Here is a 27,786-nt window from a genome sequence, read left to right on the forward strand (position 1 = left end):
AGCCAAATGGCCTCCATTGTAAGTATTCAACTCTGCCTTTGTTGCCCTAAAACAGCCAGAGACAATATGTAAATAAATGAGGGTGGCTGTATTCCAACAAAACTTCACTTACAAAAACAGGCAGCTGGCCAGATTTGGCTGCGGGTCACAGTCTGCCAAACCTTGGTCTATAAGGCATCAATTCGTTGGTCATTGTTTAGACTTGCTGTTACCTAGTACACGAAGTTTTGTAATGTTCCACGCAGGCTTGAAAACTAATTATCATCTTACCCTTGGCCTGCTCCACTTCTTTAAGGTTTAGCCTTGGCCCATGTAAACAATTGCTTTTGTTAAACTGTCACAGTGATTAAGAGATTGGGTTTTTGGAATCCAAGAGACCTTGGTCGCCCGCTTCATCTACTTGCCATTGAGCGGATCAGGATAAATTACTTAACGTTTCTAATCCTCAGGTTCCTCATCTATAAAGTAGAGAAAACATTAGTACCTACCTCACAAGGGTGGCGAAAGGCACAGACATTAATCAGCCGTAAAAGTAGTATTAGAATCATCACGCCACTCAACCACTACTCTGTGAAGCAGGTATCATTAAACGCATTTTACAAAGAAATTAAGGCCCAAACATGTTAGATAATTGCCCCAACTCTGAGAGCCAGTGGCAAAGCACTGATTCCCACCCAGAATTTCTATTTCCAAATCCAAAGTCTCCACTACCCAGACTCTGATCGCACTAACACGTAAGGAATTTACTCTAGCCTTTCCTAGGCGAGGCTGTATTTTAAGACAACCGGAGAAAGGAGATGCGAAATGCACAAGAATTAATTCGTCGTGGTGCAAGCTTAGTCCTTAAGGGAAAAGAGAGTTCCGAGCGCTTAAGGGGTATGGGGAGCTGCTGGCGGAGGTTACAAACCACCAGACTTCTGGCACCTGGGTGCCGACACTTCTAAGGGCGTCACCCAGCGGCGCACTCATCCCCGAGGACCCTGCTGCCCACGGCTGGGCTGCCCTTTTTGGCCACTCCACATGCCTGGAGGGCCTGGGACCTAAAAATACTTCTCGGGTTGAACCTCCCGAAAAATGCTTTTTTTTTTTAATTTTTTTTAACGGGCAACCTCATCACTTTGAGACACATAAATCATTGCCCTGACCTGCCGTTGACTCAGAGGGTGACGTGCCGCTGAATTCAGCCCCCCTTGGTGACCCGAACTTTTACTTTTTCCCGCCACTCGGCGCATATTGTGAGGACGCCAAGCAACCCGAAGACCGTGTTGGACGTTGGAAAAATAGCCCAGGAATTTACATTTCTCCCAGCCCAGCCAGGCATAACCTGGGACTCTTCAAAGCCATATCCTGTGACAATCACAAGGGTTTTCTCCGCCCCGTCGGTGACGGAAAACTCGTGACTCGAAACTGAGCGCAGGGCGGGCGTGGAGAAGCCGGGGGCGGAGCTACAAGTCTGGATCGCGAGGAAGCCCCCGACGGGCGGCGCGTGCGCAGTCTCTCGCCACGGGACCTCCTTCCCGCCGCTGAGACTAGGAAGCGGGACGCCAAATCTGTCCCCGCGCAGCCGCCGCCGCCGGGCGCCGAGCGGGGCAGCCGCCCTCCCCAAGTCGCGCCTGCGCACGTTCCCACGCACGCTCCGGCGTACGGCGGCGGCCAGGGGTCGCGAGCCGGTGGAGGACCCGTGCGCGGAGGAGCCCGGAGAGTCAGCGCTTCTTCCCTCCCTCCCCCATTCCCCTCCCCGCTCCCTCCCCCCCCTCCCCAAGAATGTTCCGCTACGAGGTGAGCTGTGGCGACCGGAAGTGACCCCTCCCTCCCTCTCTCCCGCGCCCCTCTCTCTTTTTCTTTCTCACCCCCCCGCGCGTCCGTCCCGAGCTCCTGTGGGGGAGGGGGCGGGCGGCGGGACCCGAGGGACCGAGCGGAGTGCTTAGGGTCTGGGGTCACAGGTTTAATCCGAGGGCTGGGAGCTGGCTTCGGGGGGCGGGACTGGCTTATCAGTTGCTGCTGGGGAGAGCTGACCTCTGTTTTGGGGTAGGGAGGGCCGTTAAGTGCTGTAACCAGACCACCCCCCCACACCCCTGGAGGATAGCGGAGTGCAGAGCATTGCACCCACCTGGTGTCTCTCGAGGAAGAGTCACCCGTGAGAGCCCAGAAACGTGTTTCCCGCCCTGGACCCGAAACCACCTCCCCTCCAATTACTTACACCCTCTACACACAGACAACCATCGGGTCACGGGGGCCTGGACTTGCCCTTTGACTGGGGCCGAAGACTGTTTACTAAAGAGGCCTCCGAGTTGGGAGGGGGCGTGTCCAGCAGAAGTTCTTCTGGACAAGTGGAGGGAGACGTGGTTTTGGTGCCGGTCCCGGGGATGTAGCAACAGTCGAGAGCCCTGACGTCGTCACTAGTTCGCTGTATGACCTTTAGCGACTCCTAATCACTGGACATAGTTTCTGGATTTGTAGAATTAAAGGGTTTGTCTAGATGATCCCTAAGAATCTTTCCAATTTAAAACGCAGTGCTTTGATTAAGTAGATCTTTGTGATTTGGGAGTGCTTTTGAAAGTTGCCTCTGATGTGAAAGTAGTTGCATGCTTGCTTTATGAGTTTGGGAGGACTTCAGATGGGTAGAAGGGCCCTTTGGCCTAACCTTTCCTTTGGGAACAGCCTAGCTAAGAGGTAGCCAGGCAAGATACATCACAAATATGCCTGCAAAGAGGGTGTGGAATTCCTATTCTGTCTTTGAAAACTGGGGACACATATACTTGATATTTGATAGGGATGGCCCATGATTAAACTGACTTTATATATGCATGGAGAGAGGTGATGAGATGCCTTAGGCAAAGTTGGCAAAAGACAAGAAAACTGGGAAAATAAATCAGATTAAAACTGAGATGGAAGGGAGGGCATATTTAAAATAGAAAACACCTCAATTGTTATGGTGATACCTAGCATTGTTGAGCGATACACACTGCCTAAATATTTGCCTCATTTGATCCTCACAACAGCTCTCCAAGGTGGGTGGTATTGTCCCTGCATTACCACTTAAGAGGCTGTGGTTTAGAGCCTAACACAGAGCTTGAGATGCTCAAGGGGTATTTAATGAATTAATCAGAAAAAATGTGACTTGCCCAGGTTGGCACCACTTGTAAGAGTAGAGCCAGAACTTGAACTGGCCACAGCACAGCTTTTTGAGAATTCACTTAATTGTGATTGAAAACTTAGCTTTCTGTTTTATCACCAAAGTTTGGACCCATAGGAAAGCAGAAGGGAAGAAGAATGAAAAGTGAAAAGAAAGCTTTAAAAGGGAATAATAAAATAGTTGGAAAGATGACATGAATATGGGGAAGATGAGAATTTCATTGAAAAATACATATAAAACTCGAGCAAAATAGTAAAGTGTTCATTTTTCAGTTGCCATTACTATTCTAACCAATGATGGAAAGGAAGTTGCAGACCTAATTTCTTGGTTGCATAAGGAAATGCTATTATTAGTCTCTTGATAAAGAGAGAAATGAAAGTTTGGGGTGGGGGGAAGTTAACTGAAATAGGATAGGCTAGAAAAACTCAAAAGATACCAAAATCTTCCAATGTCAGAGAAATTGGGGGATGGAAAAAATGCCATCTTTACAAAAAGTCATAATAAAGCTATTGTGTTGACTGGGAAGGTAAGAATATTTTTATAACATTTAAAAAATGAGATTGTGAACTTCATAAGTAGCTAATAACCTCTTTCCCTTTGTTTTAGTCTTTGGAGGATTGTCCTCTGGATGAAGATGAAGATGCATTTCAGGGCCTGGGAGAGGAAGATGAAGAGATTGATCAATTCAACGACGATACATTTGGGTCAGGTGCAGTTGGTAAGTGACATATTTCTTTTCAGATGTCATCTTGGTCTCTTGCTCTTTTCAAATACTTCTTTCATAAGTGCTTTTGTCTTAGAAATAACCTTGTTCACAGAGTTGGCAAAACTGTTCTGTTCTTAGTCTCAGTCAGAATAGTCTAGTCTTGCGGGGGAGAGTAAAGCTCAGTGGTAGAGTTCAATCCCCAGTACTTCCATTAAGATAAACAAACAAATAAATAAATAAGTAAGCCTAATTACCCCTCCCCAACCCCCAAAAAAGAATAGTCTAGTCTTCACTCAAAACACCTACCCTGCTCCTCTGGCCTCTTTTTGCTTCACTTATAAAACCAAGTGTTTTCCAAGCCTTGACCCTTCCAACTTTGTGATCTATGGCTCTAAGTTGATACTATAGGAATTCAAATGGTTAGGGAAGTAGACATTTTACAAAGGCTTAAAAGAATTCTAAAAGAGGGATATTTTTGTTTGTGGAACATGTAACTTAAGGAAAACTAATGGACTAGGAAAAAGCTTAGATTCAGATATATATGTTTTAAAATTCAGTTCATCAATAGTATGTTGCATGACCCAGCTCTTGTCATATAATATATTCAGTAGAGTAAAGTTTTTTATTCCAAGAATTTTGGTGATGGAAAGTCTTCACGAGTTAGAAAAGTGCTATGCACAGATGAAATTTTCTCATCCCTGGATATAAATAAATATTCTGAGAGTTGGAAAAGTTTAAAAAATTAAAGATCCACACTAAACTAGAGGCCACAGAGTTATAATTAGAGATGGGAGATTTAGGGAGCCATCTTACATGATAAAGATCGAGAATTAGGGATCCTAGAACAAGTATACTAATTAGTTAAAATTAAACTGTTCTTTTAAAAAATGAACAGGTGAGGGTGAATGCAAATATCTTTGACTTTGGTGTTGAAAAGCAGCAGTAATTGTGTTTATATTGGGTTGTGTGAATATGTGGGAGCTCTTTGGAATATGCAACAAATATTCAAAGTTAAGTAATAAGGAAGAAGAGGAAATTTAGCAGTAGTAGGGTATCCTAAAAGTTGAAATATCAAAAACAAGTAAGAGATCTTAAAGGTATTGTAATGGTTACTGGTTTTGCAGCAGACCTAAACAGTTTAAATTTATTAAAGCTTAGACTGAGTTGAATTACTTGGCAAAAATGAAAGTGTATACTATTTCCAATCAGGGTTTACAAAATTCAGTGGAGAGCTAAAACTGCCGCTATTGGGAACAGCAAGAGAAGCATTTAAGGTAGAAGCGAGACTCACTACAAAAGGGAACCAAAGACCTTTTGGATTACTGCCATAGTTTAAGAGATGAGATCGTCCAAGAGGATGACATGAGCTAAGATGCTGTTCTCTCTCCATGGAGATCACAGGGAAAGGGACGTAGAATAGAATTACAAAAGCAGGGAACTGATGTGAATTGCAAATGTATTTGAAACTTGAGTAATAACCTATAGAATACAATAGAAGCTTCAAACAGTGTGTGCTTCTTTCTTGAACTCTTTTTCTCAAAATACTATACTGAATGCTACCATTTTTCTAGTAAATTTGTCTGTATTAAAATGAAATTTGTTCAAATGGAATATATTAAGATTAGGCGACATAGTAAATGTCCTCAGTCTTGAGCCTGGACAGAAGAGGAATAGTCTTGCCCTCTCATTGACTTCCAGAGTGTTGCAGATGGTCTTTTTTTTTCCGAGTTTCCACGTTTCTCACAAGGTGGGAAAACTGTTGCCTTTAAAGGATTTTAGAGTGTGCAGAACTGTGTTTTGTATGATGGAAAAGAGAAAAGTACACATACATTGAAGAAGCCCCCTAAGGTTACATGGTAAAAGAAAAGGTGTTAAAAAGTAAAGGCGGTGAAATAGCATACGGTTGGCCCACTTGGTGGCCTAAGGCGTAAGGGTGATTAAGGACTTCTTGGTCAACAAAGTTTATAATGGAGAAAAGATTGCCCTTTCCATTGAGAGTATAATATACTTAAATTGTAAAGTTAAGATCTTTGTTTCTTACAACATCTTGATGTAAATACTATACAGATTTATAAAAAGAAAATTACTTTCTAAGCCACCTATAACTTGTGTAATATACCTCTACAGGTATACAGCTGGTATAGAGAATTTAAACCAGGAGGTCAAATGTCAGATGGATGACATATGTTTTGGCCTAATGGTTTTTAACTCAAGGAGTGAATGTTTAAATAATTCCTGTTAGAGCAGTAGTTATTTAAAGTCATTGCCTACAAATGCTCTTGTCACCTTTCCTTAAGAAACTAGTCACTGTCTTCTGCATAGAGAAGTGTTTGCATCATCTTTGAGCAATAAATGGGCCACAGTAATCTCAACTCATTTTCCAAAAATAAAAGCTTACACTTACGGGGTGCTTATTATATGCTAGGGACCATTCTAAATATTCTACGTATATTTTTAACCCTCATAGCAACCTTGTGAGGTAGGCACTATTATTATCCTCATTTTAACAAATGCAGAAGGAAAGTGCCAGAGAGGTTAAGTAACTATAAATGCAATCATTGTGAACTACCAGTTAAGTTTAAACAGTCGTTGAGGAATCTTTGGGAATCTCCTGCCTCTACTTGGAAGGGCTCCCTATTCTTTCTACTTCCCTTTTTTTGATAGCTACTAGAATCTTTGGGGACTGAGATTGCCATAAAATTAAATCACCTCTGCTTCTTTTTCATTTTGTTTTTATTCAGAAATCTTCCTGAGACAGACTTCAGGGAAATTACTGCAAGTTTAAGTTTATAGAAGCAGCCAGGAATTCAGTAACCCACACCAGGGTATAGGTTAATTAATTGAAGGAAAACAGGCATCTCTTTCCCTTCATATCTCTGTTATTTTTTTTTCATACCCTTTATCATTTTGACCAGTATGGGTTGAGATCAAGCATTGACATATCTAAGTAACTATATTTCTAGGTCATTTGAAAAAGATGGAGAGTTAAGTATCCTCCTATACTAAGAGCATGTGATCTCTGATATTATTGCTTCAGATGGTTTTTCACAAGAGCTAGAAGTACCTAAAATGGTGATGATGGTATTCTATGGCATAGGTTTCTTTGCTTACATATTTGAAAAAGTAACAGTTCACAACAGAGCCATTCTCACAAATTATGGCTATTTAACCAGTATTTTTTAAATTAATTATTAAGGACAAATAGATTACGCATCTTTGATAGGATCCAGTAAGGTTAGTAAACAGTACAAGAAGTGATGAATAAAGACAATGCAAATTAGAACTCTACTGCATTAGAATCACTCCATCAAAAAATAGATTTCTTAAATTTGGGAAATAAATGTTTTAAAAAAATTCCTTAATTCAGAATTATAAACTCCCATTTTTTAGCATTGCTGAGTCAGTAAAATTGCAAAAAACAATTGATCCTTCAAAACGGGACTTCCTTAGCAAAGATGACACAAATATTAATGTCACAATTGATTTTTTAATTACACTGTTCTTTAAGAATTTTTTTTAAATAACTGATGATTTAAATTAGTACTGTAATTTTCATCTAAAGAAGGTTTTTTTCCCTTTACCACAAGTAGTATATTCAAATGTACCACAGTGCCCAAAGGCTAGACGGTGGTTCTGATCATACCAAATTACAGATTTGGAAGTCCCACTTCCCTCACTTTTTGGATCACTATTGTTATGTGATACATTGTTGTGTAATAAAAATAGCAAATTTTAAATGTTTATAATCTGACCTTGAAAGAGACTTAGCCTACTTAAATATTTGCTTATGATGTTAAAATATGTATAATATTCATTGCAGTATTAATTATTATACCTGAAATTAATATACTGCTGTAAATCAACTATACTGCAATATAAAAAAATTAATAAAAATTTGCAAATAATCCAAATTTCCATCAGTAAGAGATAAGTTAATCAACAGAATAGAATCTTATATAGATATGAAAAAGAATGAGATAACATTATTAATAGTAGTTATGTGTTTGCACTGTAAAAAATTTAACATACCTGTAGAGTTATGGGGAACTTCCAGTTTCTGGGGTATGTATTTGTGGGATGTTTAAATTTTTTAACAAACATGTATTTGTAAATGGGAAAAAAGAATAAAGATAATTTTAACAAATTGTGCATGAGCACCTCAGAAAGCCTAAGTCTTTTTTTTTTTCTAAGTGGCTACCGTTTATTACGCCCTTAATATACACCAGGCACTTTTTTCTTGTCTTGCTTCCAGTTCTTCCTTCTCCTTTAAATGAGACATACAGAAAAATTATATGGGAAGGATTGTCATGAAGGACACTTCTTCAGAATCCTGTGTTTCTATGTTAATTATGGAGGGAATTACCTGTTATCTCTCTCTGTTGAATTTTATAGGACGTACAAGACAAAACTAAAGTAAAAATAAAAATATGTAACATATACAAAGAATGCATGGGTTTGGGGTGAAAGGGTTCTGAAGATTTTCATCTGTCCTGTAGTGGGACTCAAAAAAATGCGTAATCAGCATTAAAAAACATTAGGAAGCAACTTAGTGTCAGTGCTTCAGACTATATCGTAAGTGTGTAGGAATAGCAAAGACAGTTAACATAGAGCAGGAGCTGACCCTGGTCGCAGTTACCTTCACCTTTCCCCTGGCAGACTTGCAGAAGCTTCCTAACAGACGTTCATGCTTCCAATATCGCTGCCTCTTTCCCCTAAAATTTGTTTCATCACAGCATCCAGCATGATTCTTTCAAAAAGTCAAGCCACATCCAAACCTCCAGTGGCCCCCATTTCCGAGTAGCTCTAAGGGTCTGAAGGAGCTCCCCCATTTTGACCTTATTTTTCTTCTGCTCTCCCCCCTTGATCATTCCAACCCAAACACAGTCCTTGCTGCTTCTCAAAATTGTCAGTCTCTGCTCTTAAGGCCTTTTTACTGACTGTCCCTCTGCCTGAGACACTCTTCTCCTAGGTATCCACATGGCTAATGGTCTTATTCTTGAATCTTTGTTCACATGTCACCTTCTAGGTGAGACATACCTCTGACCATCCTATTTAAAGTTTTCAATCTGCCTCTCTTCCCCCATATTCCTGTAGTATATCATCTTCTAATATAGAGTCTAATTTACTTATTCATTGTGTTTATTGTTTGCTATCTGTCTCTTCCCTGCTTAAAAGAAAGTTGTAGGAGGGCAGGGATCCATGTGTGTTTTGTACACTGAGATATCCCATGCACCTGAAACAACACTTGTCATGTAATAGATGCTCAACAAATATTAATTGAATGAACTGAATGAATTTAAAAGCTTGTGAAGAAGATGGCAATTATAATCTAAGAGAAAGTTGTGTGCTCATGCAGTGAGCTTTTGCCTGAAATGTTGCAGAATCTCAACCCAACAGGTTATAGCGTACTTATCTATCACCAGTTGAGAAATCGGTTTCAGAATATGGCTTGGACACCATTGATAATATATTAAGCTATTACTCTAAATGCCTGAATTTTATTCCTGGTGGAATGTTAGTTGTTCTCAATAGTGAAAAGCCCACTTTAAGTGTGCCCCTTAGTTTAAACCTTATTTCATGTCTCTCTTCATTTGGTTAACAGAAGAATTTATGAAACTTTTTCATTCCAATCCAACATGAACTCTGTTTTTTATGGTTTCCTTGTAGATGATGACTGGCAGGAAGCCCATGAGCGCCTGGCTGAATTGGAAGAGAAGCTGCCTGTGGCCGTTAGTGAACAAACAGGCAATGGAGGAAGGGATGAGATGGACTTGTTGGGTGACCATGAGGAGAATCTGGCAGAAAGGCTCAGTAAGATGGTGATCGAAAATGAACTAGAAGATCCAGCTATCATGAGGGCAGTGCAGACCAGGCCAGTGTTGCAAGTAAGTCACTGTGATTTGAGAACTCTAGCAGAATCACAGTCAGAGTGAAGTATTGAGCTTTGCCATTTTATTTAATCTACCATGCTGAGAGAATTACATGTACCCCATCGAAATTTGGTGATATAATTCCTGGTGGTATAGCAAATCTAGAGATGAGGTTGGGAAATAAGGTATGTTCTAGAACACTATGGTTTCTTATTCTTAAGCTATTAAGCTCCCTTGGGGCACTGTTCATCAAAAGCAGAGAAGTTGCCCAGAGAGCCCACACTGTTCCAGACTTTGTGTATGTGTTTTCTTTTCCTGTTAGCCCCAACCAGGAAGTCTCAATTCCAGCATCTGGGATGGATCTGAAGTTTTGAGGCGAATCCGAGGACCACTGCTTGCTCAGGTATTAAATTTTTCTCTTTATACAGAGTTCCTAGTTTCCGAAAGTTGGCTCCTGTTTTTACCCTGCCCTTACTGAAGCAACGTAGAGGTGAATGTCGTTTGCCAGTCTTAGGCTGAGTCCATCCCCCAGCACCCACAGCCGTGCCTGTCGGTTGTAGCCTCCCTCCAACTCTGTGGTGACGCTCACTTGACTGTGCTTTCCTTTGAATTGGTTGGAAGGGAGCCATTGGAACTCAAATTTGACAGCTTATGATTTGAATGACTTAAGGTCATTTTTAGGCAAAACTACAGGGATAGAGAACAGATCAGTGTCCACCAGCGGTTGGAGTGGTGGGAGAGGTTGACTAGAAAGGGACAACAGAGCGGGAGTTTGGGAGTGATGAAACTTCTGTATCTTGACTTTGGTGGTAGATCTATGACTGTGCATTTATCAGAATTCAGTTCTACATATCTAAAGAGGGTAAATTTTACTGGATGTGAAATAAAAATAAATGAAAGTTTAAAAAATAATCTCTCAAAATATTTGGCATCTGTTTTGGTTATTGAAACATTTCAAGCTAGCTAACTTTTTTTTTAACACTGCTTCCTCAATTAGGAAATGCCTACAGTGTCTGTATTAGAATATGCCTTGCCTCAGAGGCCTGCACAGGGCCCAGAAGATGATCGGGACCTTTCTGAGCGTGCGTTACCAAGGCGGTCCACGTCGCCTGTCATTGGGAGTCCTCCTGTTAGAGCTGTCCCCATAGGCACCCCACCTAAGCAGATGGCTGTACCCAGCTTCAACCAGCAGGTACCTCTCATTAACAGGCACTCAGCCCAGGATATTGGGAATCTGGGCAAAATTATTTGGGAAATCGGTGATGCCGGGAGGAGGGTGGAAGTTTTGGGTAGGCATTAGATTAGAAAGAAAAATAGCCAACTAGAGGAGAAGTTAGAGCAAGTAAGAGACACATTCCCCGATGCCCTGTGCTGGTGCTGCTCCTGTTGCTGCTGCCTTTTAATTGGGGGAGAAAAGGGTAGTTAGCCACATTTAGTGTAAATATCCTTTTTAAAGTGTTCTGCTGGCTGCCCAAAACATCGGCAGAGAGGTAGCTGAAAGCCGGGGGGAGCGGGGACACAGCACTGTCCACGTCCCTTTTTACCTTGAAGATGTCCCTGCTTTCCCTAGAGCCTGTGCAGTCCTGTTCCATAGACTTTCCTCCACCTGAAACCAGCAGCTGAAAAGGAAGGCCAATTGGAAGGTATGGGGGGAGGGTGGTGTCGGTATGGCCTAATGAGGCTCAGTGTCCTCTCAAGTGGTGGAGTCATGATGTATCACGAAGAGCTGAGCATGGCGGCCATATCACAGGGGCTTCAGAATAGGGCTTAGTTAATCCTCCAGCTCTCTTATCATTCCATCTCCCTCGTTGCTACCAAAAGTTATCCTCTTGGAGAGAATTTGCAAGTCAGAATATCTGCTGGCACCTCCCTCAGATAGCATGGAAGGGTGGGGATAACTGGAGAATTAGCTAAATCTTCGCCAGTTAAAGGTGGCACGTTGCTTGATACTCGTGAGAGGAAGTGACCAGAGGTTCTGTGTGTGAGTCCACAGTCATAGCAGTTTGCGTAGATGTAGGGCTTTGCATTGAGTTCTGTGTCTCTGCCAGTACTTGAGGGGAGGGAGTACAGGGAGAGAAAAACTCATTTCATTGAGTGTAGTTGTGTATATTTTTGTCCTGGTAGATTCTGTGTCCGAAACCTGTCCATGTTCGGCCCCCGATGCCACCGCGGTATCCTGCTCCCTATGGTGAGAGGATGTCTCCGAACCAGCTCTGCAGTGTCCCGGTACGTCTGTCCCTTCACAGCCTAACGAAAGTTAGGTGTGCAGCACCTGCTTTCTGGTTGCTACTGTGTGATCACTATTAGTATACAGACATCTCCCAAATTATACCTGTTATTTACAATCTCCATACTCGAGTTTCTGGATCTTACAGTCCCCAGGTCAGAAGACGTGGTTCATCCTGTTCAGCTGTTTCCAACCTCAACTCTTGTCTTTAGAAATCCAAACTTGAGGCAATCGTCTGGTTTCCTGCTACTACAGTCCCTCATTTTGTTGCTTTCTTTTTCGTGTTACATGATCATTGTGGTTTATAGCATCTAGCGTTACTCTCCTTCATATTCCTTTAGTGGGTGGCTCAACCGCAGTTTGAGAATTTTTCTAGCCAAGTTTATTCTGCATTTCTATTGCGTTCCCCTATTACATTGATTCACCTGTTTTCATAGTATGAATACAATTTTTTCTTTTCTAGAATTCTTCCCTACTGGGTCACCCTTTCCCCGCTAGTGTTCCTCCTGTTCTCAGTCCCCTCCAGAGAGCACAGCTTCTTGGAGGAGCACAGGTAAGCCCATGAAGAGCTTAACCCCTAAAGCACTTTCTTCCTTTCCTAAGGGTCACCAGCTGATATCCCTTTTGTTGTTGTTAATCAGTCACTGCTGCCTCTTATGTTTTAGTTTCCTGAACAAAATTATTGATGGGAACAGTATTTGTTTATCTGTGGATAAAAGCAAGGGGGCCTGCTGATTAACTAAATCTAAGAACTCGTCCCTCTCTAGCTACAGCCTGGACGAATGTCTCCCAGCCAGTTTGCACGGGTCCCTGGATTTGTTGGCAGTCCACTGGCTGCCATGAATCCCAAGTTGCTGCAAGGGCGAGTTGGGCAGATGCTTCCCCCAGCACCAGGCTTCCGTGCCTTCTTCAGTGCTCCACCCCCTGCTACACCGCCTCCTCCGCAGCACCCCCCTGGCCCAGGACCTCACCTGCAAAACCTAAGGTATATGGAACAAATGCCACTGTTTATCCATTGTCAGCCAAGTCTCTTGATCATTGACATTTAGTATTACAACATAGAAGTCCCTTGATATCTGCAGGTGATATATTTTGAAATGTTATTTGATCCTCCAGTTACCAAACACAGAAATGTTTGACAGTCTCCAGCTTTCTTATGAATCACATTTCCCTTGAGTCACATGCTTCCTTTGTACATTTGCACATTGCTAGTTAATCACCTTTTTTTATTTCTTGTAAAGTTTCTTATGTCTCACTTAAATCCATTTTACAAACACATGGATGCTTACATATATACAAAGTACTTATCACATAACAAGAATGATCTTGTACTAAGGAACAGAGATGCAGGTGCTGAGTTGTCAGCTAATCTCAGTGCTGGCTAGTTGCTTGCTTCTACTCTCATTTTATAACGGGGGTTCACATTCCTGCCTCAAAGAAATTATGTTTTATTACGTATCATACTGTATCAGTCAGGGTTCTCCAGAGAAGCAGAACCAATAGGATATAGATAAATAAAGAAGAGATCGACTTTTAGGCATATGGGGCTGGCAAGTCCAGAATCCATAGGGCAGGCTAGCAAGTTTGAAATTCTGTTATAAGTTGAAGTTGCAGTCTTGAGTCTGAAATTTGTAGGGCAGGCAAGCAGGCTGGAAACTCAGGCCCGACTTCTGTGTTCCAGTCTTGAGGCAGAATTCCTTCTCTGGGAAACCTGTTTTTCCTCTTAAGGCCTTCAACTGATTGGATAAAGCCCACCCACACTATTGCTGGTGATGTTTTCTTAAAGTCAACCAATTGTAAATGTTAATTGCATCTACTGAATACCTTCACAGCATCATCTAGACAAGTGATTATCCAAATAGCTGGGCAGCTTAGCCAAGTTGACATATAAAATTAATCATCACACATATATTTTCAATGTCATTCCTATATAGTTAAAACTAAGTACATTAAATCTATTTAGAGACTTCTGTTTAACAATTAGGAGCAAAAAGAAAAAGAATTTAACTGCTTTACTGCTGATTCACTCAGATTTTATGATTGTCCTGTTAGGGGTTGAGAATCAGCATTTTTGGAAGACATTAAAAATACAGCTCTGTCTTCCTTCTGAAAGATCTCCTTAGAGTAGACTTCAGCATTCCTTTTGGGTGAACCTGTATGAAATCGCCCTATATTGACAACATTCTTTAAAACTGCAAATCATCAGGACAACAGAATTGAACATCTTTTCCCTTTTTTCTTAGATCTCAGGCCCCAATGTTTAGACCAGACACAACTCACCTTCATCCACAGCACCGTCGACTCTTACATCAGAGACAGCAACAGAACAGAAAGTAAGTACTTTTCTGCTCTTTTGTGGTTTCTTCATTTAGCTTTCCATTTTGACACTGTAACTGGGTGCTGATTTAGCTTACCTTTTTTAAGATTAGTATTGAGTTTATTTTAATTGGTGAAGTCAGACCATATATGCTGTTGCTTTATGATTTTGATGCACAAGCTTTAAATGATGAGAGCTTATCAACTTATTTCCAAATTACTAGAATTCTGAAATATAGTTTAGATCTGATTTTTTTTTTTGAGGGATTAACGTTTTTATACTCACTCCTTATCAAGTCCTTACCATACTTTTAACTACCTTTGTTTACCATCTCAGCTCACAGGTAATCTCGAAATAGTCTCTAGCATTACATTTGGGTCTTATGTAAAGCCTGTCTTTAGTTTTACCTCTAATTATTTAGTCCTCATTCAAATATGTATTTATATATGTAGCCCCAGCTGTGTACCAGGCACTCTGGTCAGTTTTGGGGATTGAAAGAATCAGACATATCAAATCCCTGCCTTCTTGGAGCTTGTAATCCATCAGTCATTCTTATATATAAGATAAGATTTCTTCAACCTTCAGTTTTATGATACTGAGTTGGAAATTTGGTAGGCATTGGATATGTCTGTTTATGCTAATGGTATCGCAAGTGTTTGCATACATCCAAACTTAACCAAATTCTACACATTAAATATGTGCAGTTCTTTGTATATCAATTACCATTAAATAAAGGTGTTTAAAAATATTTTTTATAAAATTGTAAAAATATATTGAATTTCTATGCAACAAAAGACATCATACACAAGCATGCAGTTTTCAATAGAGGAAGCCTACGTGGCTCATAAAAATGAGAAGATTTTCAAGCTCACTTGTAATCAGAACAGTGCAGATTGAAATTAGATAACCATGTTGCATCATCAGACAGGCAGAACTTGATGTGTCTCAGCACTGTCACTGCTGGCAGGAATAGACATGTAGCCTTTTGAGAGAGAATTTGGCAGTAAATAACAGAGTTTATCAACACTACTAGGTTACACCACTTCCTAACAGTTCTCCTTCTCAGTACATGCTTGAGTATGTTGTCAGAATGATTAAATATGGAAAACATGATGCTGAGTGAGAAGCAAGGAGCAGAATTGTATGTCCAGTACCATTTATATAAAACTTAGAGGCATGTGGAAAAGTTCTGTTTAATATTGAAAGGTGGATGCACAAGTAATAAAGATATAAAAACGTGTCAGGGAGCAAGCATACCGAGGCCAGGATAGTGGTTCCTGTAGGAGGGAAGGGGAGCTGGAAACTGGGATCCAGGAGGGCATACGTAAGCAGGCTTTCAGCTGTAAACCTAACACTTGCTGCTTTAATATTCCCTGTTAGTATCTGAAGCAAATTTGACCAAGTAACCTTTTTTCATTAAGTCTAGATGATGAGTCAATGGATGTTTTCATAGTATTTGCTGGGCTTTTCTCTATATTTGAAGTACATCATGATTTTCAATAGATTTTTAAGAAGCATATAGACTTGGAGTCAAATTGGCCTGTGTTCAAATCTTTAACAGAAGCAAAGGAGAATCTTCTTTTTTTTAATTGGCCTGGTTTACTCTTGTATCGTTACGAGGCATAATTCACGTATCCAGGGGAAGTGAATGTGGCATGTGCGTCTCTTTCAGTCAGCATCGGAATCTCAATGGTGCAGGAGACAGAGGAAGTCACCGGAGCAGCCATCAGGATCATCTCCGGAAGGATCCATATGCCAATCTCATGTTGCAGCGAGAGAAGGATTGGGTCTCTAAAATCCAGATGATGCAACTGCAAAGCACTGATCCCTACCTGGATGACTTTTATTACCAGGTAAGTACTCTGTGCCAGTTTTGAGGATGATCGTCTAGTCCCTTACCCTGGTGAAGACACTCATTTAAGTATTGGTAGGATTAAATATTGATGGAGTTTTCTTTTGAGGCCGTCTTCAAGTGGGTAAGAATTGACTGAGCAAATTCTGTCCTCTTTTCAAGCTGGAGAACCTCACACTGTTCGCTAGAAGGTCTGAATGTATGCCTTTTGTTTCTTACATACAGAAGCTCTCAGACCAATATTTTCAAATCCCTTTGTCATCAGTAATCTGGTTCTTTCAATTCAGAATATTGGCAGCCTAACATTAATGGTATTTCTGTTGATGATTACTTTGAAGGCTGGGGTTTTTGATTAAATTTATAGCAATCTGACAAAAATTAGAAGTCAGTACATTTGTAGAGTACAAGTAGTGTTACTACCAGGGGTATGAACTAATTATTCAGTGATAAGGGGCAGCTGTATTCGGTGCCTGTTGCAACTGAAACATCTCCTCCTGTGGTAGAATTACTTTGAAAAACTGGAGAAACTGTCAGCTGCTGAAGAAGTGCAAGGCGATGGCCCTAAAAAGGAGCGCACCAAGCTCATTACCCCTCAGGTGGCCAGACTGGAGCACGCCTATAAGCCAGGTAAGGTCCCCGTCCCCTCGCCCGTAAAGAGAAGTGTGACTGCTGCTGACAGGATATAATAAAGATGACTGTCCAGACAGTTGGATGGAGATGTTTGAAACTGATTTATAAAGTCCCATTGTCCTTGACGAATGCAGAGATCAGCCTGTTCAAGCCTGGGATGAATGACTGGACGGATGGCCTTTTGATCCTTTTCTACCTAAGATTCCATGACTTTTTAAAACCTGTTAAAATTTCCAGTATCCTTAAAATGGCTTAGGGGAGAATACTTCAGGTTTTTATTTGGTTATTATTGCAACTCCCCAAAATGGGAGAGGATGAATTTTGATAAGAGATTGCTTTAGATAATACACATTTTTGTAGTAACTTGTTAGCTATGAGTAGAGAATAGAGACTCTCAAGATCTCATTTGAAAACTGCCAACTTGTGTTGCTGACTGTTCATTTGTTGTAATTTTTTGTCCTTGCAGTGCAGTTTGAGGGCTCTTTGGGAAAGCTTACTGTCTCTAGTGTGAACAACCCCCGAAAAATGATTGATGCTGTTGTGACATCTCGGAGTGAGGATGATGTAAGTGTCCACAGGATGGTGTGTTCAAGCTCATCACTGCTTCTTTTGGGGTCACTAGAATCAGGCGAGGTAGACTTGTCTTTAGTCTAACCTGGACCTTCCCACCTGGCATGTCACACCTCCTGGGTTTCCACAGATGTGCTAAGATATTAACACCTTCATGCCTAAGGCAGCCAGGCAGGACCAGGGGTGGCAAAAATTTTTGAACTGGGCCACTCGCTGCAGACAGCATCAGCTTTTGGCTCCGGTTTTTAAAATTACCACTTTCTATGTGTTTTAAGATTTTCCTGTATGTGCATCTTCTACAGCATTCTGCATTATCTTTTGCCTATCTGTGAATTCAGTTCAGTAGTTTGTATGTGGGTATGTAGGTTGCTTCAGTCAACTCTGTGACCTTTGTCCACATTAGTTTGTTTTAGATTATTGACTTTCAAAGAGTCAAGATTCTCAAAGTATTATCACATGTGGAATTACATATGCACACTTAGTAAATTACTTTTAGCATGGGTGAAGATTTCACACTGAATAGTCTTTTTTTTTTTTTTTTTTAGGAGACAAAAGAAAAACAGGTTCGGGACAAAAGACGAAAAACCCTTGTCATAATTGAGAAAGTAAGTTGTGGAATATGTTGCTATGGTTTCGAGTAAGAAACTGTTAAATGTATGTGTGCCTGACAAGTAAACAATCGGTGTTCTATGATTTTAATGTAATGGATGCATTCATGTTAAGTGCCTATTGTGTACAGGGCACGCTAGAAAGAAAGGTGGTGTTTTGTACCTATGGCCTCACGGAAGGAACTTCGCAGTTACAGTTAGACGTCCTGGGGTTTTGTCCAGGCTTGTTCAGTTAACAGCTGAGTGTTTGGGGGCAGGCCACCTTTCTAAGAAAACAATAAAAATTACACTGTTCTGCCCAGGAATTTAAGGAAGTCTATTAAATAATCAGTTCACATGTATTTATTGGACACTCGCTGGGTGCTGGGCATTGTCCTCGGTTCTAAGGAAAATGAGGTAATGTATAGACTGTTAGTTTATAAGGCATAAGGACCACTTTGCCAGGCCGTAGAGCATAGACTTTGGAACCAGGCTACGAATCATGTCTTCCATTTCTCACTGAGTCTGTGAACTTAGGCAAGTTACTTAACCTTTCTCTGCTGTCCTCAGTTTCTTCATCTGTAAAAATGAAAATGATAGAGTCCCTTTCCCACTGGGCTGTGGTGAGTGAGTACTCAGTAAAGGAGTACTTGCAGAGTGCTTAGATCAGTGCCTGGCACCCAGGAGCAAGATTAACTGTCACCATCTTTGTAGATGTAAGGCATCACTTGGAGCAGTGGTGCAGATTGTTTGTGTTATGGTGCTGTTGTTGCAGCTAGAAAATTTAGAAAGCGTGTAATCATTTCCCTGCCACTGCCTTCTGGCTTTAGAGGTCCAGGAGGGACAGAAAACGATGTTTGAAGAATTTTTTAAGTTATTTCATTATGTTTTTCTGGGTTCAAAAGAACACCTTTTTTTCTCTCCATCCTTATGAGTTTCACTCTCTTGTCTTTATCTGGTAGTCCTAAACTGCGAGGTGGGTTATGTAATACTCTGGGATGCTGACCCACTTGCTTTGTCTCTCACTTAGACCTATAGTCTCCTCCTCGACGTGGAGGATTATGAAAGGCGTTACCTCCTAAGTCTGGAAGAAGAGCGACCTGCTCTGACGGATGAAAGAAAGCACAAAATTTGTAGCATGTATGACAACTTAAGAGGGAAATTGCCTGGACAAGAGAGGTAAGAATTGTGCACTTAGGTGAAAACCTGAGACTAGCTGAACTCCTTCCTCTGCTAAATTGAGCTTTATACATTTCTACCCTTTGGACCTCCTTTCTGACCCTCTGAGTAAGCTCAGAGTCTTTCAGTTTGGCCTAATAACTCAAATGCCACTTCATATAAAACATTTCATAATTCCTTCCAGCCAGGAAAAAAAAAATCTATTTATTCTGAATTTATTTATTCAACCAGTACATATTCAGTATCTACCAGGAACTGTGCTAGGTGCTGGAGATGCCGGGGGAACATTATTTCATTTCTGTTGTTGAGCTGACAGATTGTACCTGGTTTGTGCTTGCTAATGTTCAACCTTGTAATCTTCATGTTTTCTTTCCTACTAAGAGAAAAGTATAAACGCTTATCCTTCCTTGGGGTTTCTATAGAATGCTCACTTGCTATGGAAACCAGTCAGTCGTCCAGTGGAGACTAAGCTCCTTAATACATCATCTTCTCTGTATCTCTGTCATCTCTCTCCCACCCAGTTTCTGGAACAGAATTTTGCTAGTGGTAAATGTTCTATAAATCCCAAATATTTATTTGATGAATGCAAGAGGATTGTGTCTCCTGATAGCTCCCTTTTTTTCTTTCCCTATTCAAGAGAATTGGTGATTCTTCTAAGCCAGGACATACACAAAACAGAACATAAGAAAAAGCACCTTCTTTTCAACATGCTTTTTCCAGAGATGGGATGACAGGGAACTGGTTGAATAAATTTGGGTTTATCCATAGATTGGAATTTTATACCACCATTAAAATGTATGTAGTTAAAGTATATTTATAGTCATGGAAACATGTTCACAAGAAGTTGTTGAGTGAAAAAAGTCAAGTAGCAAAGCCATATGAATTATATAGACCCTATTTTGTGAAAGATAAAAATATCCAATACACAGCAAAAATATCTTCAGAATGGTAACTAATAAATTAACTCTGAGATTATGAATATTTGTGTCCTTTTTTCTTACATTTATTTTTAGATTTTGCTATATTAACCATGTCATTTGTGTACTTACTGAAAAGTTAATAAAGGAAATCAGTACATACAGTTTGATTAAATTTTTGATACACAGTTTTTGAAATGATGATTTTTAATACTTGTGAAACTTGAAAAATTACTTTGTATTATTTGATTGAGAGTTAGAAATGATTCTCACTGTTTTATAGTACAGATTATTGTAGAGCAAAAATAAATGCAGTATATTCATTCAGTAACATGTAAGAGGGAAAAGGGGATTTTTCACATTGTTCTTGCTGACCTAAGTTAGCATTGTCTTCCCCTGCAGGCCGAGTGATGACCACTTTGTACAGATCATGTGTATCCGAAAAGGGAAGAGGATGGTTGCCCGTATTCTTCCTTTCCTCTCCACAGAGCAAGCAGCTGACATTCTCATGACAACAGCCAGGAACCTCCCTTTCCTTATCAAGAAAGATGCACAAGACGAGGTGATCCACCGTGTGGGGGACATCTTTCCTTTGGGTCTTCGTAATTGATAAGATTTCTAGAACCCAGATATCTTTTACTCCCCTTTTGTGTTGTTTTGTCTAACCTCTGGCAGAATGATCTGATTATTTAAAGTGAAAAGCGTACTCCAGGCCTGTATTTTTAATGTCATTTTTGATCCAACAGATCATGTTACAAAGTATAAGGAAAGCAGTAATTCTGTCGTATTTGACATAGTTGTAAAGCTGTGGTCTGTATCAGAATTGCTTGGAAAGCAGATAATTCAGCCCTACCCCAGACCTGCTGAATCAGATTTTACAGAGGAAAGATCAGGGCTTCTGTGTTTATAAGAAGGTCCCCAGCTGAGTCTGCTGTTCACTCAACTTGCAATTTAGGATCTTGGTTACTTTGTTGGATATAAAGTATCACTCACTGGGCTGTTATTAGTAGCTTAACATTGACCTGTGGACTTCAGTTGAATGGTGTCCCACAGGAGTTGGGCCAATACTTCTAAATAATTTTATCTAAACTGGGCTGGAAATTGAAACATGACCATCAGGTTTACAAGTTATCTCTTGGTAAGAATTGCTCTCTGCTTATCCCTGTCATAACACTTGAAAGATTAGCGATATTTAGAATAGCCTTAGAAGTTCAAAACAAGAAGTCGGTAAGGTTAGCACAAAGGGCTAGTATTATTACGTGTGCAGTTTAGAATAATAGAATTTATGAGAGTGAACCTGAAAGAATTGAAAATTATTCCTTCTGAAATAATAATTGAGTTAAAAGAACTTCTTGATATCTTAGCTTCTGCAGAAGAAATGCAGAGAAGTGTAGGTCTCATTGAAAAAAGTGAAGTGAGTTGAGACAAGTGTGTGTGTGTGTGTGTGTGTATATATATATATATATATATTATTTTTTTTTTTTTTTAAGATTTCAAGAATGAGTAATGGGTGGGAGAAAAGTTTAAGGATTTAAGGCTAATCCCAGAAAGCAGAAGCCAAGACTAAAAGTCACAGCTACCTTACAGCATATAAAGTGTAGGAATGAGGCAGGTGCTCACCAGTTACCCTCAGAGGATCTCATCAGCAGAAAGAAGTCTGGGAGAGCTTTATCCATTCAGCAAATATTTGTTGAACACTTCGATGTACTAGGCATGGTTTAGATCCTAGAAATACAGCACCTAGTTCTAGGTGCTAGGAGGTAGGAATCCAAAGATGCCTGCTTCAGTGGAGCTTACATACCAGTGAGGAAAGCTGGGTTAAATATAGGGGCTAAGTTTTTTACCTATAGATGTTAAAGAGTAACAGACCACATGTAAATGCCATTTCTTTGAAGTAATAACAGTCTCTAGGTCTGAGGCATAAAATATACAAGATAATCCTGGAATATCTTGTGTCAGAAGGCACGGAAGCTGAAAGATTGTTAAGGTTCTATGTAAAAGATGTGCAGACCAACTTGAAGGGGCCTCTTTTTGGTCACAAAGGGGTAATTTGCATCAGAAAGAAAAATTATAGCCATGGATTGAAATAGATCAAATACATTTAACTTAATGAATTCATAATGATACAAAAAAATATATTAGTCACCTTCAGAGATTGCCAGGCCATCAACTCATTATTCTAAAAATTGATATATAAAGAAAGAATTAAGCATTTAGCCTGCCCCATTACAACCAAATGTCATCATGACCAACGAGTTGATAATAGAAAATTCTTAACAGAAGAATATCAGTTAATAAATTCAAAAGAAATGATAAAATTAGAAAATTGCTGTTTTACAACTCTTAACTGAAAAGCAGTCCATCTCACCAGCAACCATTACTGGTACTAAAAGCATTAAGTAAAAGCTGAATGGAGCAGGCTGACACCACCTGAACGCACTGATGACTGCTAACAGCACTAAGCGGGAACAGCCAGGCACTCGGCGCATGTTGATCTGATGCAGCAGGAGCACACAGCACCACCCTGACCCTCCAGTGAACTTGAGTTTAATCAAACCCTAACCCTAACCCTTCTAATTGTCAGTTTTTGTGGGAAGAAACACAGGATACTGGAACCTGTTGAGTGACACCACAGAGGTGCAGTTAGCCAGATCCAAACTATGGGATGAATGACCCAGTTTCTTCAGCAAAAATAAATAGCGTGAGAAAAGGAGATGGGCAGTGATGAAGGACTGTTAACAGACTTTAAAAGGCTTACCAGCCAAGTGCAACGTGTGGGTCTTATTTGAATTATGGTTAAAAAACATCAGCTGCTAAAAGACATTTTGAGACAGTTGGACAAATAAGAATTTGGAAAGGATATTAGATGATATTAAAGAATTACATTTTGTTAGGTATGATAATATTGTGAGAGATTTTGCTAAAGAAACAAGTTGAAGTTTTTATGGATGAAGTGATATGATATAGGAGGAACACAGATTTAATAAGATTGGCAGCCTCTTGATGGAATTGTTGTTGAAGTGGGGTTATGGATACATGGACTTCATCATACTGTTCTTTGTACTTTTTGTGTATGTTTAAAGGTGCTTTAATTTTTTAAGCTTTGTTTATGTAGAGCAGTAGATGATGAAAAGGAGTCCACTCTCCATCCTTGGATGCTACTTAAAGTAGAACCAATCATCACTTTTTATATACCCTGGGCATTTGGTGCTGGAAGCACTCTTGATTTCATGTGTCGAAACCTAGCTGTATTGGTGGCTCTGTATTGTAACTTCCCAGTCAGCAAGGAATGAGTGGACTAGCAGGCTGGAATCCAGCAGCCGTGGAGTCTGGTTCTAGCCGCTAGCTTTGTAACTGAACGCTGATCACTTAGCTTTTCTAATACTCTATCAAAATTGATTAATCATTTCTCTATTTCCTCATTGAGCTTTTATAAAGGTAAAACAAGATACAGTTAAGTCTGAAGATGATTCTCCGACTCTGTAGCACTCAGAATGGACCTGTGTTGGAGTGCTCCTCACGATGTATCAAAATTGCAGTTTACTTGTGGCTCCTCCACTGTACTTTAGATGCCCCAGGGTCTGTCCTGTTTACCATTTATTTTTAGCCCACGGTGCCTGGTACATGGCAGGCATTTAAATATTTGTGGGATGAATACAGATGTCTTACCATCCACCTGGCTGTATTGGGGAAGTGATTTTACACTCTCCATCCTTCGTTCACACAAGTCATGACATTTCCTGTGCAAATTGAGTTGGAATAATTCGCAGATGCCGTGAGTCCGTTGTTAAGACACTAATAGTATCTGCAGAACTTGTCTGCCCTTCATCGTTCAGCCTTGCCGCGGGCAGCAGAGTGTGCAGCCGAGCATCCCTCCCTCCGTGCCCGTGGATCGAGGGGACCGAGGGGACCGTTGCCAGGCTGTGATGCTTGCTGCTTCTTTTTTTGTAGGTGCTGCCATGCTTATTGAGTCCCTTCTCCCTCCTTCTCTATCATCTTCCGTCAGTGACCGTCACCAGCCTTCTGCAACAGCTAATGAACCTACCTCAGAGTGCAGCTGCACCAGCGCCCTCCAATCCTCACCTCACTGCTGTGCTCCAGAACAAGGTGGGCTTGCCTTTTATCTCCCTGAACTTGGCGCGGCTTCTAAATGTGAATTATGTGTGAAAATAATGGCTGCTGTGGCAATTGTTTAAACAAAAAAAAACGTTTCTTTCAGTTAGGAGTTACGTTAAGCTCATGGTGACACAGGCTAGAAATAACAGTGATTTCAACAAAATAGAATGTCCTGTGCCTCATGTGGAACAAGTCTGGTATCGTGACTCCACAGTGTCAGGGTTGCAGCTCCTTCAGTTTCCCTTCTCCGCCGTCCAGCAGTGGCTGCAGGCTCATGACCTCTCAGGCCCACGGTGGTGGTGGAATTCAAGGCTCCACTTTGCATCAGAAAGACAGGCGTGTGCAGAGGGCCAGAAGGTGTAAGGACCGTCCGGTCCTCCCTATTTGGACCTTTTCCAGGTGCTCTAACTACCAACTTCCACTTAATCTCAATGGCCAGGTCTTAGTCACATGCCACAGCTAACTGCAAGGAGGCTGGAAAATATCTTTTAGTTCACACCAGTGTTACCACAAGTAAAATCAGATCTAATACGAAGAAGAAAGCATGTTGAGTAGGTAGGTAGTGGTCCCTGTCATAAGATACCGCATTTCATATTACATTCGTATTTTATTTCAATCACAATAGAACATCCCATTTCATGTTTCATTTATATCAGGTTAAAAATCCAGAAACCCAAGGGGAAAGGATAATATGGAATAAAGAACATGAGCTTTTTAGACAGAGCAGGTTTCTACTCCTTATCTGCCACATTCTACGTTTGTGACCCTGAGTGGGTTATTTCACTCTGCTGAGCCACAGTTCCCTTATCTACAAGGTGGAGGTGATGATGTCGACTTCAGATTGTCCTGTTACTTAGATGAGAGAACGGTTGTGAACGGTTCAGTGTAACAGCTGCTACAGAGTGGGCATTGTTAAGGGCCGTCTGTTGCAGTAGATGACAGCGTAGACCCAGGGCCTCTCCTCTTGCACCTGCAAACCTGCCAGCATGGCCCTAAAGGGCGGGAAGTACGTCAGAGGCTGAGAGAGGGGACAGAAGACGGGGGTTCTGGGGTGATTAGTTATGTGCCTTCCGTGGTATGTGGTCTCTTAGCTTCAGTTTTGGTAAAGGCAGTGGACGAGCATGAAGTCAGACAAGATTCTGTAGCTGGTTATTTTTCGGACAGTGACATGAAGGGCACTTTGGTGGAAAGGCGAGGTCAGCCTCTGCGAGGTGCTCTCGGAGAGGAGGGGTGGAATCCCCGAATGCCCGCAGCTTCTCCTTGTGGTCCGCTGTAGCTGTGATGTATGCACTGAACCTGGTTCTTGCCCGTTTGTGTTTGCATCCTGTGCTGCTTTAGGCCACATGTTTTCTGCTGTTCGTCCCCACTGAGTAAAACAAATCTTTACATGTCTTAGTCTGTACGGCATGTTGCTATATTTTAATAATCCTAGATACGGTGGCTATATCTTCATCCTTCCTCTCTTTCTTTTCCTTTAGACTCTTACTAACATACTTTCTAAGCCTGTATTTCCAGATAGGTGTGTCCTTCTTTAAGGAGATTTTCTTTGTACCCTGATCATTCGTTACTGTTTTTGTACATTTTCCCACAGATCTTAACACCTTTTTTCTTAATTTAAACTCTTTATTTAGTGTTTATTTTTTCTATGAACTTTAATTTTCTGTATCAGAGTTTGTCTTCGTTTAACTTTCCTATTTAATCCATTTCTGTTGTATTAAATGGGAATCCCGCACTATCCATGGCAGGGAAAAGCTGTCTTTCCCCTGCAGTGGGTGGGGAGCAGAGGCCGGCTGGACGGAGGGGCTTCCCGCTCCCACTGAGTGTGCTTGCTGCTGCTGTGCCAGCAGCAGCCCTGGCCTCAGCTCACGGGTGTCTGATCCTGCCTGGTTTCGCGGAAGAGCACAGCTGTGGGGTTGTTCTGATTCTGTGCCGTATCCCGTCCAGGGCTGGGACCCTCCGCGTGGGGCGGGATGAGATGAGTATTGTCTGATGCCCCCTGTCTCCTCCCACAGTTCGGCCTGTCACTGCTCCTTGTCGTCCTGAGCCGCGGGGAAGACCTGCAGAGTTCAGACCCCGCAACAGAATCAATGCAGAGCAACCAGTGGTCAGTCTGGGCTGTGTTTCTTCTTTTATTTTAAGTTGTGTTGGGTAATCTTTTCATTTTTTTGTTTTTTCTTACTACGTTGTTGTCGGCTTTCCCTGTCAGGACGGAGGTGATGTTCATGGCAACCCGAGAACTTCTGCGGATTCCCCAGGCAGCCCTAGCCAAGCCAATCTCTATCCCCACAAACCTAGTGTCCCTCTTCTCTCGTTATGTTGACCGACAGAAACTGAACTTGCTGGAGACAAAACTGCAGTAAGTTTGAAACAGGACAGTTCACATCTCACTGAAGTTGGCACTTTAGAAGTTACGTTGAGGAGATCTGGGGGCATAAACTTGAATTTGGTGGAAGAGACGAAAAGACTTCTGTCAGATATATGAGTATCATCTCCCCGATGTAAAGCACTGTGCTGCGTGCAGCAGAACCCTCGTGGCTGAATAAATGCTACGGGTAGAAATATCTTAGGTGTTTTGTTATGAGAGTTCATACAAGGATGTAACTCTAATACAGGAAACTGCTTCTTTCTGTTTTAACTCATTCATACAGGTTTCCTTTCTCTCTCTCTACATCGTAGGCTAGTTCAGGGGATACGATAAAAGACCTCCACGCGTGTCCTGTTCGTCCTTCTGGCTGCCGCCTGCACTGCTGCCGTCACCGATGGAGTGTTGATTTTAATGAGGGAGGGAAGGTAGCTTATTCCCCCAAAGCGTCCTGTTCACAGGGGTGGTCATTGAATGCTAGGTGTTTCCCCTCTGCTCTGGGAGTTTGGCTGGGTGGTACTTCTACTGTTTTCTTCTTACCGTCTATGTTACAATTCTGCATGTCCTGCTTTTACTCAATTCTTCTCAATTTTGCATTTTCTTTGCCCTAGAGACACAAATATAATCTCTCCCTTTATCCCACCACCACTACTCCAGTTGAGAGTAGATTGTAGCCTGCCAAAGGATTCCTTTCCTCATCCTGTTGAAGTCTTTTTTCATTGCCCCGTGTTAATAAGACTGTAGGAGAGCCGATTACTTAGAGATCAGTTTATATATAAGCGCACCACACACCCCTATACGTACATTTATGTGGTCTCCAGAGGGTTCTTAAAGAACGAGTTTTAGATTAAGAAATATTTAGTTGACACATCCCTTCTCTAACTGCAGACTAGCTGATGTATTTTTAATCTGTTTGTTGTCCATCTTGTAATTAATTTGGTGGGTTCTACTTACTTTAATATAAATATAGGGTATGCAGCACGTTTAATAAAATTGGAACTCTTAATTGGCTAATGCCCACTCTAGGCTGCGAAGTCCTGTATCTCCTCGCCACTTACCTTTCCGCTGTCTCTGCCCGCCTCGGCGGGAACAGCACGCGGTTAAGCCTTTTTCCTGCTGCAGCTACAGTGTACTTGAGCCTGTCCCCTCAAGTGCGTGGAGGATTGCCCGAGAGGACCCTAACTTGGAGTCTGTTTCACAGCATAGCTTTCGCACACTCACTCCATCCTCCCGAGACTACATCAGTAAGCCATGCTCTTACTTCTCTCTTCCCTGTTTTTATTTGGCATCTTGGGTAGAAACCTCCAAACCTAGCCT

At 41.3% G+C, this 27,786-nt stretch overlaps 1 protein-coding gene and 1 long non-coding RNA gene across 2 annotated transcripts in view; one reads left to right on the forward strand and one right to left on the reverse strand.

The window, feature by feature from the left end:
- LOC116155294 (uncharacterized) overlaps positions 1 to 2,292 on the reverse strand; it is a 17,062-nt gene extending 14,770 nt beyond the window's left edge. Inside the window, exon 1 of the long non-coding RNA XR_004139159.2 lies at positions 2,201 to 2,292. This is a non-coding gene — a long non-coding RNA (uncharacterized LOC116155294). The remainder of the gene's footprint in view (positions 1 to 2,200) is intronic.
- PATL1 (PAT1 homolog 1, processing body mRNA decay factor) lies at positions 1,611 to 27,480 on the forward strand. Its single transcript, XM_031459534.2, has 19 exons — positions 1,611 to 1,779; positions 3,743 to 3,854; positions 9,510 to 9,727; positions 10,035 to 10,115; positions 10,710 to 10,904; positions 11,837 to 11,938; positions 12,403 to 12,492; positions 12,707 to 12,924; positions 14,183 to 14,272; positions 15,929 to 16,109; positions 16,612 to 16,735; positions 17,205 to 17,302; positions 17,854 to 17,913; positions 18,926 to 19,074; positions 20,394 to 20,553; positions 23,943 to 24,098; positions 26,120 to 26,211; positions 26,314 to 26,463; positions 26,784 to 27,480. The coding sequence occupies exons 1-19, from the start codon at positions 1,765 to 1,767 to the stop codon at positions 26,803 to 26,805; spliced, it is 2,313 nt and encodes a 770-aa protein (XP_031315394.1). The 5' UTR covers positions 1,611 to 1,764; the 3' UTR covers positions 26,806 to 27,480.
- The last annotated feature ends 306 nt before the right edge of the window (positions 27,481 to 27,786 follow it).

This window comes from Camelus dromedarius, chromosome 12 (assembly GCF_036321535.1).
Source record: "Camelus dromedarius isolate mCamDro1 chromosome 12, mCamDro1.pat, whole genome shotgun sequence".
In the NCBI taxonomy this organism is placed as follows: Eukaryota; Metazoa; Chordata; class Mammalia; order Artiodactyla; family Camelidae; genus Camelus; species Camelus dromedarius.

Bases quoted from the DNA above. Each gene is read 5' to 3' on its own strand.
- PATL1 (XM_031459534.2), top strand. The intron at 16,736-17,204 runs GTAAGGTCCCCG...TTGTCCTTGCAG, and splicing joins GGAGCACGCCTATAAGCCAG to TGCAGTTTGAGGGCTCTTTG. The intron at 26,212-26,313 runs GTCAGTCTGGGC...TTTCCCTGTCAG, and splicing joins TCAATGCAGAGCAACCAGTG to GACGGAGGTGATGTTCATGG.